A 12,273-nucleotide genomic window follows, 5' to 3' on the forward strand; every position below is an offset into this window, starting at 1 on the left:
AACCACTTTTAAAAATGAAATCTATGTCTTCTAATTTACAGAATCTCATTAAAATAATATTCTGGGCTTAAGAAAGTCTGGTTGGAGCTCTGGCTGGCTGATGCCTTTCCAGGCATGCTTTTGGACTGGTTCTCAGGACCTTCTCAAAGCCTCTTCCATCTGAAGTGGGCTATTTGATAAAGTTGGATTATTTTCTAGCTGTGGCCTGGCCTGTTGTCCTTGTTCTCAGTGATAGAACTAGTGGGCGGTACCCCAGAAGCCCCTTGGTCAGCTTTTGTGTTGTTTGAGAAGAATGAGATTGTCATTCTGAGTACCACAGTGACCCATAAAGGATCATGAGTTTTGCAGTTTATACCTAAGTCATTTCATGTAGAAATTTGTATGAACCACACATTTCATAAAAGACTTTAGGTCCTAAGATGACAAAATCAGAACTGTGATTGTGCTAATTTAACAAAAAATATTTATGCAGGTATTTCAGCAATATCGGAAGATTTAAAGACATTATTGCATATTTATTTGGTGGAACTCTACACAATCATTGCATGTTTTTGAAGACTAATAACAAAGGAAATGGCTGTTTTGTTAAAGGCAAAAGGGCTACAAAAGTCTGTATATAGTATCCCATTTAAAAATAAATTCACGGGACACCTGGGTGGCTCAGTGGTTGAGCATCTGCCTTTGGCTCAGGGCATGATCCCGGATCCTGGGATAGAGTCTTGTATTGGGCTCCCCACAGGGAGCCTGCTTCTCCCTCTTCCCGTGTCTCTGCCACTCTCTGTCTTTCATGAATAAATAAAATCTTACAAAAAAAATAAAAATAAATTCACACAAAAAGGTCTAAAATAAATCACATAGTAAGGTAACGATCTTGAAGAAACATAAACTCTTTCCTTCTATTTCAGCTAATCTTCCAGTGCCAACAATTGCAGCAATAGATGGACTTGCTTTGGGTGGCGGCCTTGAACTGGCACTAGCATGTGATATACGTGTAGCAGGTGAGAAGTAATCCTTTGAGAAATGAAGTTTGTGCTTACTCTTCAGATAATTCCAAATATTTTATTCTTTTCCTGTTTTTGAATAGAATGTTTAGTAGAAGTCACCCTTTGGTTGGGCTTAATGAAATATTGAAGATTCCCAGTTAAGAAAACAATTTGATAGTCTCGTGTTAGCCTTCGCAGGCGGGGAGGAGAAGAGGAATTGGATCAGACAGAAGTGAATTTGACTCGTTGGCTCTGTCCTCTTCAGATCCATTTCCTCCTCTGAGATGAGGGAAACAACAGGAGCTAATCTGTGGCCTGTGCCCAGTCCAAGTACTTAATTCTTGTCAGCTACAGTAATGATAACTTAATCTCTCTGAGGCTCACTTACTTCTTGCTTGGTTTCCTGTGAGTTGGATGAGGCGATTATGAAAATAATAATGAGAACAATAATGAGAACAGTGCTGGCCATGTGCTGAGTGCTGACCCGGTGCCCAGCCCTGCTCTAAGCCCCTGACATGTATTACATCACACAGTTGGCCTCAGAGCCCTCTGTGCGAGGCACTCTGTGGGGTGCTTGAGGGAGCTGGGGCACAGAGAGGAGGCCTGATGGCCCAGAATCAGGGGCTGAGCTGGGATTTGAACCCAGGCATGCTGGCACATTGGCCTCCACTCCTATTACCCTGGCAGAGCCCTGTCCGCTGCCACCATATGGTCACATTGGGGTGACCTAAGGGGCCCTGGGACCAAGGACTGGATAAAGCAGGCAGCATACTTGTTGCCATTCTTCCCCTGGCTCACACCATCACTCCTGAAGCAGCTGCCTGTTAAAAATAGAGCCAATATAATTGTGTTTTCAATAGTTTTTGACGGTTTCCTGGGATTTGTAGCTGCTAATCCTTGTGGACTCTCCCCGCTTTCCACTTTATTTCAGATCTCTACTTACTTGTCTGAAATCATGAGTTTTAAATGGAAAAGCTAAGGTACATGTAGTCCATTTCTGAAAGAGTACAGATTCTGGGAATTAGGATATGGGAGGTGGTCCAAGAACATCTTGATATGCAAGTAAAGAAATAATTAAGATATTTTAAAGTAGCCATAAAAACACAACGTGGAAAGAGGATCCCTGTCCAGCTGTCAGAACAGTAAAACATTTGTCAAAAGTAACTAGAGATTTGGTCCTGAAAAGCTGCCATATCTGATATGTTATATTAAGCTGTTTGATTTGGAGGACTCTTCAGACAGCTAAAGATTCCTGTTTGTCAGACACAGTCTCTCTCCCCGTCCTGAATAATTAATGGGGGCTCAGCCTTCAAACATGAGTTGGCACTATCAGGTCAAATTATGTAGTTATAACCTTAGTTTTTCTGCATCGAAAATTCATTCACTGCTGAGCAGTTTTTAATGGGAAATGTTATGTGAATGTCTTAATATACATCATTTAGATAGTGTTTACTAATTTCCATAACTGAATTCCTTCTGAAGTGACTTTTAAAAAGATTTGTGACACAGGTTTAATTAGTAAACAGAATATTTCTAGCTGATTTTACTTAACTTTTTCAAGTCTTAATGTTGGAATCTGATGATGTGCATTTTACTTAATTTTATTCTTTCCTTTTTAGCTTCCTCTGCAAAAATGGGCTTGGTTGAAACAAAGTTGGCAATTATTCCTGGTGGAGGTATGAACTCTTCTCACTCATCTTGATTTATTCTCAACTACAGGGCATAAGGCAAAAGGGTGTTAATTGAAAAGGCAGCATTTTGGATAAAGAGACTGATACTGTGTTGTTTGCTTTGGTAGCAAAGTCTGTATTCAAAATGTGCTTTTTTAGCTTAGGTAGAGAAGATGCTGGGTTTGCCGCCTGTTGCTCTCTTGTTCTGGTGTCTCCTTGCTTTTTTGTATCAATTCTTAATTTTTACATTATTCTATCAGTCACATTTTTTCTTGAAGGATTGCACTGATACTTTAAAACTTTTATGTGGTTGTATAATTGTGCACACCCACAAAGAGCACGGGCATGTGGTCAGACCCCATGGGAGGAGTGGGCAGGGCTTCCCAGGCTTCATGTTAGCTGGGTGTGTGTCTGGGAAGCAGGACAAAGGTTGGGGTTAGTGGGTGGCCTGAATATAGAGCTGAGATGTTTTATCTGTCACTACAAAAAAGGTATGTGAGCTGCTTTTTTGGAAAGACTCTCTTAAGAAAGCCTTTCCCTGACATTGATAATGAAACCTTGCCTCAACCAATCAGTCTGAAACTTTGGTTCTTTTGTATGATGAGAGAATTTAGAAGTATTCCTAATTCATGAGGTCTTTGTTTCAGAAAGTAGGGTTCATTTCAGATGTGCATGTTGATAACTTATTAGTTTTATGAATTAAATAACAGGGACAATGTAAAAGTGAAAAGCAGTGTGTGAACACTTCAGGCACGTTTGTGCCTGGACAGGTTAAAATTGTATGTTTAACCTTGTCTTTATAAGAATGTTTATCCTGATGAGGATGGATAAGGAGAACTCAAAATACAATTCAGTGAAACTGGTGACTACCTGGGTCAATGTGTAAGACTCAGGAAAAAGCTTCTACTTTGGTAGTCCACAAAAATGCTCTACTTGCAGGCAAAAGCACTTGATACCTGCCTGTTTTACCATGCCAGTCTTGTTCACAGTGACTAATGAAAAGCACTCAAAGAAGGATTTCTGTGGAAATGGATCCAGTTGAAAAGAATTGTCAAATAAATAATATTGGAAATAAAGCAAGGTTCAGAAAAAGGATGGTGTGGTGTGTTTCTGAAATTCTTTAAAGAAGCAAGCACTTATTGGTAATTAGGATATAACTAACCCTAGAAAGACGGTGACTGGTGGAATGACCTTCTCCCTACCTCCAACCCCCTGCAGATAGGTCAGCCTGAAACCTGTGAGTGTGACTTTATTTGGATAAAGGGTCTTTGCAGATAAAGTGATAAGGATCTTGAGATGACCTCATTCTGGATTATCTGAATGAATCTTAAAACAAGTGTCTTTATAAGAAGAGGAGAAGCAGGAGAAGGTCCTGTGAAGACAGAGATTGGAGAGAGGCCTTCGCGAGTCCAGGAAGGCCAGGGATCTCTGGCAGCCACCAGAAGCCAGAAGCCTCCAGAAGGAACCCTCCCAGTCCCACCCCTGCCAGCATCTTGATTTTGTACTTCTGTCCTCCAGAACTGTGAGATGGGAAGATTTTTGTGCTCCTAAAGCCAGCAAGTTTATGATAATTTGTTGTAGCAGCCCTTAGAGATTAATACAGTGGTTTTTAATGTGTCAGTAATTTTTTTGGATGGGGAGTTAGTGGATGGCAGCGATAGGGGGTAGGAGAAAGATGAACTTGGTAATTTGGGTATTTATCAGATCTTGAAGATGAAATGGTTTTGCATTTAAACCACAAGAAGGTAGAACAGTTGCATGAGAGCACTGTTGGCATTGGCTAGATGAAAGAAGCCTAGTTGACTGTCCTGCAGAAACAGGAGTGGTCACATTAGCTCTTTCCCTGTTCACTCATGAGCTGTCCCTGCCTTTTGAGGTCTAGGAATTAGCATTTTCTTTCCAGAGTACTGAAGTTCTTTAGGGTCTTCCTCAATCAGGGACCCGCTAATTAGAAACTACTTGTAAATTTAATTCATTTTGGACCATGTATTCTCATGATTGTAATTATTTCTAAAATTTTTATTAAATGAATTTATTTGTCATAAAATTCAGAATGCTTCGACATTTTCCTGTCTACTTATAAAGGATCGTTTTCTGTCTTTGTCTTTCTTCCTAAGTGAGTCTGAGGAAATGTATTTCAGTTGTTTTCAGGTTCATTGCTCATATACGTATAGCTCTGTCATGTCTCACTTTCTATGGAGTTGAATTCTCCGTGAGGCCACGTTCATACTTTGAAGAAGAAAGACACAGACAATTTGGTTCACTTTCACATTTGTGCAATGGTTACTGATGCACCCTCAGTTGGGTCTAGGTTTTTTGTTTGTTTTTTTAATACAACAGTGCAATTTCTTTAAGGTTTGTTTAGCGTATTATCTGAAGGAGTGGTTTCTGACATTTCTGTGGAGCAAAATCCTCTTCTGGATATTTTGATCCAGATATTTTCACCATATCACTTCTCTTCCCTTTCTTATAGTAGATGATCCTCATGAAAATACCACTTTTTCCCCCCTTAAAATTGGTTTTAAATTGATGGATTTGCCATGGCTAATGTGGTCCCTGGGATGTCCTCTTTTTGGGTATGAACTACTGTAAGAGCTTCTTAGAATCGACGTAGTAGACCATTCTTAGTTTCTGTCTCCCTTATTGGTAGACCTCTTTCAGCTAAAAGATGCTAAGTTTGCTTCCTATTGTAGATGCTCCTTGAGCAGTGTGGCCCACAACCCTTGTCACTGTCAGCAGCCCCGCCTCTCATCCGCTTCACACAGGAGCAGCTGTGGACAGCCACATGGGGGTAGAAAATGGAGGAGGGGGGAGAGTTGTGGAAACAATAAATGTGGTGCTTTCCTAGTACTATGAAGATTGCAGTAAATTCCTCAGGGTAGAATGTCTGAGCTACCTGCAGACTAGAAGCTGTAGTGCGGGAGGTCTGGCAAGTCCTGCCCTTCCGAGCTCTTACAGGCCTGAGCGCGAGGTTTAGCGCTGGGTGGTCCAGAGGAGGCTGTACCTCCCCACCTCCCCATTTGGATGCCCCTGGCTGTCCTAGTCAGCGTCACTTCTGTCCTTTTGTGATGATACTTTACAGAGAAAATTGATCAAAACCCAGCGTTTAGCTTTCTTTGGGTTTTTTTCTTTTTTTACTTGAACTTTTTTAAGGTATATTTTATAAAGTTTCTTAAAACACGTTAAATTAAAAATGATTGTTTTGGAGAAAGTAATATTCCTAGTGAACATGAGTATTAGTAGACCATTACTATAATGTGATTCTTAGATGGGTATTCTAAATTTTCGTGTTTTTGAGAAAAGAGATTGTTCAGTGATGACTATTAAAAGTATATAGTTAATGAAGAGGATTATAGAAACATATTGGATACGAATTCTTTAAATAGTATTCTTTAAATAGTATTATATCAGATGTAATTAGAAAAATTTAATGTAACCAACTGTCCTATACTTAAACCAGTACTTTTACTTGTAATATGTATATATATATATATATATATATATATATTTGATTTTAGATACTATAAAATATAAAATACAATGTTGATGATTGAAAGCACTAGCCAATTTAAAAACAATTAAGATTATTACCATAGGACCTTCCTGCAATGTCCGAAATTGGGAATCTTTGTACACTACAGAGCTCTACTTTATTCTCTAGCCTTTTCACCTTAAAGAAAGCTCCACCTCCTATGTTTGTCTCATTGGGAGAATGTTCCAATAGTTTTAAATAAAATTCCCTCTTAGAAGTAGCTCCTCAAATGATACCATCCTTTAATACATTTGTAAGAACCAAGTAAAACAAGTTTCGAGGATTAGGATTCTTTTGACAGTTTAGGGAATTTCTTTTAAGTGTGCGCAGAAAATGGTGACTGATTGCCTCATTCCTGGCCTTTGTTTCTTGCCTCTTCTAGATGATTTGGGGTTTGTGTCAAGAAACCTTATTGTAATTAAAATAACTGTTAGGGCTTCTTGCTTGGGCATACATCACTATGGACAGGATGTGTAGTACTTCCACTGCTCCGTGGTTCTCTTTTATTTCATCCAGCTTTTTATTTTGGGAATAATCAAACCAGAAAATTTGAAAGGCAGAAAAAATGAACTTCTTTATGCACCTCACCAAGATCTGCCCATCCCCGTACACCTCTCCTCTCACTTCCCTCCTCTATTTGTTCTTGCTGAGCCATTTCAAAATGACCAGGTGAACCTTCGCTGGACCAGCGTACCTTTCCTAGGAGGAAGAACAAACTCTTACATAACCACTAAACTAGTACTATACCTAACAATATTAGCATTAATTTCAGATTCCCCACATGTTTCAAAATGTTGGTGGTGACTCTTGGCTTTGCTTTTTCAATTCAGGATCTAGTTAAATGTCATATATTGCATTTGGTTAGATCTATGGGTTTTTTGTTTTGTTTTGTTTTGTTTTTTAAATCTAGACAAGTCTTCCATCTCTTTGTTTTTTATAGCACTATTCAGGCAAATTATCTTACTGAGGTTTACACATTCTGGATATGACTGAGTCATTTCCTCAAATTTAGATGTAGGTTAGAATATTTAGCCAAAAATAATGGGCCATACTCTTTTTCATTTTCATTTTATACAGTGGTTGTCTCACTTTGGGTGATGGTAATTCTGATCACTTGCTTCATTTGGTGACTAACTACTAGTACACTTTTAACATTATTTTTTTAGAAACTTTTCAGGAAAATAATCTTTAATAACTTTTATTTGGATTGACCATTCCCCAAATTAAAAATGAGAGGAAGGAAATGAGAGCACTCAGGTGTCATGGGAACAGGGTGGGAAGTGTCCCTGTTCATCTGAATCTAGGCTGTGCTTCTCAGTAAGGCAGTTTCTTGGCAAAGTGACCAGGAACTCTATTTAAGGTGTGTCTGTGAAGTAATACGGATTTTTAGATCCTGCGTGCATGTTGTCCTGAACACTGTAGTCATTTTGGAAAGTTTTGTTTATAACCTTTGCTGAAATCATCTTAGAGTTTGCATCAGAATGTGAGCTTCATTCTTTTGAATATCCTTAATAGTGACTCATCTTTATCCTATGAGAGTGAACTTGATTTTCATAAATAGCAAAAGACCTTTCGGTGCCAAATCTGATTAATAAGGTCAGACTATTTCAGGAGGAAGAAAAGTGTAATAACAAAAATAAGACTGCTTTTCTCAAGAGGCTAGTATAGTGTCAGACATTTACCTGTGTGGTGAGCAATGGACAGCACCACCAGGCTTAGTGGACTGCTTTCTGCTGACCTCTGCAGAGACCTGCACTCCTTCCGCTCTCTGAAGTTAGATTTATTTATGAACATGCTTCTCACACTGCAGACTCTCATTTCTTTGTACTTTGAAGTGTAATTCGGTGACCACTTCTACTTACAGTGTTGGGGAGGTTATTTGTTGACTTTATACCGTTGACCTGTTAGCTGCTGTGGAGGAAACACACACATATGTATGAATCAGCAGCATTCCCTTTGAATTGCTCATGTAAAATCTGGTAGGAGAGAGAAAATCTGCAAGTATCATAACTGCCCTATTAGAAAATTATTGGAATTGAACAAGAATAAGGCAATTTACACCTGGGCATTGTGAATTTGAGAAAATAGCTTGGATTCCCTCAGCTCTCCATCTCAGTTTACAAGGCCTACAAGGTGGGTTGTCGGCGCTTCCTTAACCTCCTGTCCTGCTGTGTGCTTTGCCCACACACTGTGTTCTAGGGATATTTATTCTCCTCACACAGTAAATATTTGTTGAGCCGTGCACTGGTTAGACACTGGGCGTGCAGCTGTGAACAAATAAGGAGAGATCACTGCCGCCATCCAGGTGATACTGCAGCAGAGGGGTGGCTGGCATGGCAAGTAATACATTGTGAATTATGGTGGAAGTCTAGAGTGCTCTAGAAAAAGCAGTAGGGGAAGGGGCCTGAGCAGGGGGAGGGGCTTGCACTCAGAATAGGGCATCAGAAGAAACCTCATTGAGAAGGTGACATTGGAGTGATGACTGATTGGAATTGAGGAGATTAATCATGCAGATAGTAGAAGACATTTATGCTTGCGACATTCCCCGTCACTGCCCCCATTCCAGTCAGGAGGGGAGTGATGGGATGTCCTGTGTGAGAAGCAGTAGGGGAGTCCCAGTGGGGTTGTTACCACTTTTACCCTGAATGAGAAGGGCTCACAACAGTTTCTCAGCAGAGGGCCATGCGATCTTGGGCTTTTAAAGATCTGTCTGATCTCTATGTTGAGAGTACGTATCAGGAGGCCCAAGTGAGAGGCAGGAGCCCCTCCCTGCCAGGAGCCTATGGCTATAGTCCAGATGGAGGGTGATGGGCCCTGGAGAATCTCCTGACAGATCAGAGGAGTATAGAGAAGGACTCCAGGTATTCTGGCTGGAGAGATTGAGAAGTTCCCTTCAGCAGAGATGTGGAAAGCTGTGGACAGAGTGCATTCAGAAGAGACAGGAATAGTGGTTGGTTAAAAATAATTGTTAAACATCCAAGTGCCGTGTTAATTAAGCAGTTTAGGAGAGTGGTCTGGGCTGAAAATAAAAATATGAATTCAGTTTTTTTCTTGGCATCCACTGGCCTGGTCTAAAAAAAAAAATCCCAGAAAGGGACATTGGCACAGCCAGAGAGAACTTCAGGAGTCTCTCTCATATTCAGGTTTGGGAAATGAGAGATGAACCTCCTGTAGTGAGCAGCTAGGACCCAAAACATCAGGAATCTTGGGGAAGAGAACCTTCCTCAGTCATTAAGGGGGTGGGGGGCAAGTTCTGCTTTTCTTTTCTCTGTCCATCTGCATTTGGCCATGGACATATCTGTAGTTGTTGGAAGTGAAAGATGGAACAACCCCAGTGTTCTGAATGGAGGTCCAACATGGGAAGCCCCAGGGTACTAGAAAGTACCAAGAGACAGTAAAGAGGAGGGGACAAAGCAAGGTGATCCCATAAGGTCGTTTGTAAGCTCCTGACTCACTCTGGGGATGTGCATGTGGGCTCTGATACTAAACAGCATATCAGACACTGAGAATTTGAACCAAGAGATGGACCACTGCCCAGATCCGAAACTGGCCAGAGTCTTCACAAACATAGCAACACTGAAACCAAATCCACAGAAAGCTGGTTGGAATGTGTATCCTGAATACATTTAGCATTGACTGCTGAAACAAAAATGTCCAGGACAGAATTACTCAGCATATAAAGAACCCGACAATCTCAGCTTGCATGGGAGAAGACATTCAACAGATGCCATCTAAGATAATAGATGTTAGAATTATCTGAGACAGATTTTAAAGCGGCTGCTGTAAAAGTGCTCCCAAGAATTAAGGGTGAACCATTTCATTTTCCTGCTCTTCATGTGGTTAATGCAGGAGAGAATCCTGTTCTAGGTTTCTTGGGATGACTAGACACTTGACACCTGACCACAGATAGATGTGATTGGTAGCAGTTTCTTAGTCATATGAAACTCCTATTCCAAAGTAGGAGGACACTGCAGACATCCACAGGACCACATAGAGGGTGTGATCTGGAGCAGAGTGATCCAGCATGACCGTGAGAGGCAAGCTTTAGAGTGATAGGAAGGTGGGCTGCCCCCTGGGTCCCACAGGAGGATGTAATGGACTTTGTTGTTGTTGTTGTTGTTGTTGTTGTTTTCTCTTTAATTTTTTTTTTAATCTCAGGAGCCTGAGATATCAAGAGTTGCATGCTCTACCGACTGAGCCAACCAGGTGCCCTGATGGGCTTGTTTCAATAATTCTGCAGTCTGACCCTGGAGAACCCACTCCTCAGAGATATGTAGGAGCCCTGCCTGGTCTCTTCAGTGAGGAGGGTTGTTTGTCTAGGGGACTTATCCCTGCGAACAGAGAGGGGAGGGGAGCTTGTGGTCAGGCCATTTGTGGTTCACCTGGTTTCCCTAGATGTTAGAAAGCATGTGATATTGGGCCTTAATTTCAGGCCTTCACTGTGTGAACAAATGGAAACATAGCAAGTTTCAGAAAAGATATAAAAGGTATAGAGTATCCCATTTTAGGACTGGAAAATATATTAGCCAAAATAAGAAGGAGGGTGGATGAACTAAAGACAGAATAAAGATGACAGAAGAAAGAGAGAGTGAACTTGAGGATGGATCACTAGCAACTATTTTGTCTGAATAACAGAGAAACCAGCCTGAGTGAATGAACTGAACCTCAGGGACCTATGGGACAGGCTGAAGTGTTTAGTTAGCATTTGTGTCAGAAGGATATCAAAAGGAAAAGAGAAAGTGTGGTTCGGAAAAAAGAAGTATTTGGAGGAATAATGGATGAAGACTTTGTAAATATGGTGAGAGACGTAAACAGAAGGATTTCAGAAGCTGAGGGAGCCCACACAAGATAAGCCCAAAAAGATCCATGACCAGGCACATCAGACACTGCTTAAAATCACAAACCCAAGACCACCCAACCAACAAAAAAATCCCTTGAAAGTCAGAGGAAAATAGCACATTGTTTATAGGGAGACAATGACTTGAATGAATTAGATTTCTCATCAGAAGCAAGGAAATCCAGAAATAAGTGGAACAACATTACTAAAGGATGAAAAGAAAGACTTGTCAACTGAGAAACTTCTGTATTTGGAGAAAAATGTCCTTTAAGAATGCAAGAAATAAGGACATGCTTGGATTAAGGAAAACCAAGATAATTTGTTTCCTGCAGATCCAGTGTGGTATTGGTGAAAGGATAAACCTGTTGATCAGTGAACACAACAGAACCTGGAAATAGACCCGTCCAGTGTGGCCAGATGGTATTTGACACAGGAGCACAGATAATTCGGGGCAGAAAGTGTGATACTAGAAAAGTTGCACATCCATATGCAAGAAGTAAAGTAAAAAAGAAAAAAAAAAAGAACTTTGACCTAAATCTCACTGTACAGAAATTAACTCAAAATCATGTCTTAAATATAAAATGTAAAAGCATACAAATCTTACTCCTGGAGTTTGACCCCTCAGGTTGCTAGGCACTCAGTGAACATTACTAAATGTGTGAGCTACAGTTCTGGGGAGGAGTTAGACTGAAATTAACATCCAAGAGTGGTTACACACAGTGAGTTGGAGAATTACTATTACAGGAATATTTCATTTCCTTCAACTGCATGTATTACTTTAATAAAATTGGTTTTTTTGTCTTATATGTCCGAATTATATAAGTAAAGATATAGAATTAATCAGCGATTTTGATTCTAAGTAATTTCCTGCTTCTGACCTCAGAGTGATGTTAGTGCCTATTGTTCTCATCTTTGTTTTATTTTTTCTTATATTTTTAAATAAGTAGTAACTTGGTATTTTAGGAAACCCGATTACTCATTTTGTAAGCAGCATGTTACTTTCCTGTTGTCTAGCTATAATAAAGCTTCCTTTGCATCTGAATATTCTGTTATGTTTATGTATCAACTTAAGTAAGTAGCTTTTAGGGATCACATTTAAACTGTAGAGAGCAGATGTCCAAGAGCAATTAAATACAATATGTAAGATGTTCATAAAGGACGGGAAGTTAATTCTGCCTGTGTAAATTAGGAAGAGTGGCAGTCCATTTCTCCCGTCTTTTAAAAGTAAAACTGAATTTGCTTTTCACAAAA

The 12,273-nt window shown here is 40.1% G+C and overlaps 1 protein-coding gene across 2 annotated transcripts in view; it reads left to right on the forward strand.

Annotated features, from left to right (window-relative positions):
- AUH (AU RNA binding methylglutaconyl-CoA hydratase) overlaps positions 1-12,273 on the forward strand; it is a 161,668-nt gene that overhangs the window by 63,672 nt on the left and 85,723 nt on the right. For both annotated transcript variants that reach the window (XM_055310430.1, XM_055310429.1), the window contains 2 exons: positions 906-998; positions 2,603-2,659. In XM_055310430.1, coding sequence (XP_055166405.1) covers positions 906-998; positions 2,603-2,659 — 150 coding nt within the window. The remainder of the gene's footprint in view (positions 1-905; positions 999-2,602; positions 2,660-12,273) is intronic.

The sequence above is a fragment of the Nyctereutes procyonoides genome, unplaced genomic scaffold (genome assembly GCF_905146905.1).
Source record: "Nyctereutes procyonoides isolate TBG_1078 unplaced genomic scaffold, NYPRO_anot_genome, whole genome shotgun sequence".
Lineage (NCBI taxonomy): Eukaryota > Metazoa > Chordata > Mammalia > Carnivora > Canidae > Nyctereutes > Nyctereutes procyonoides.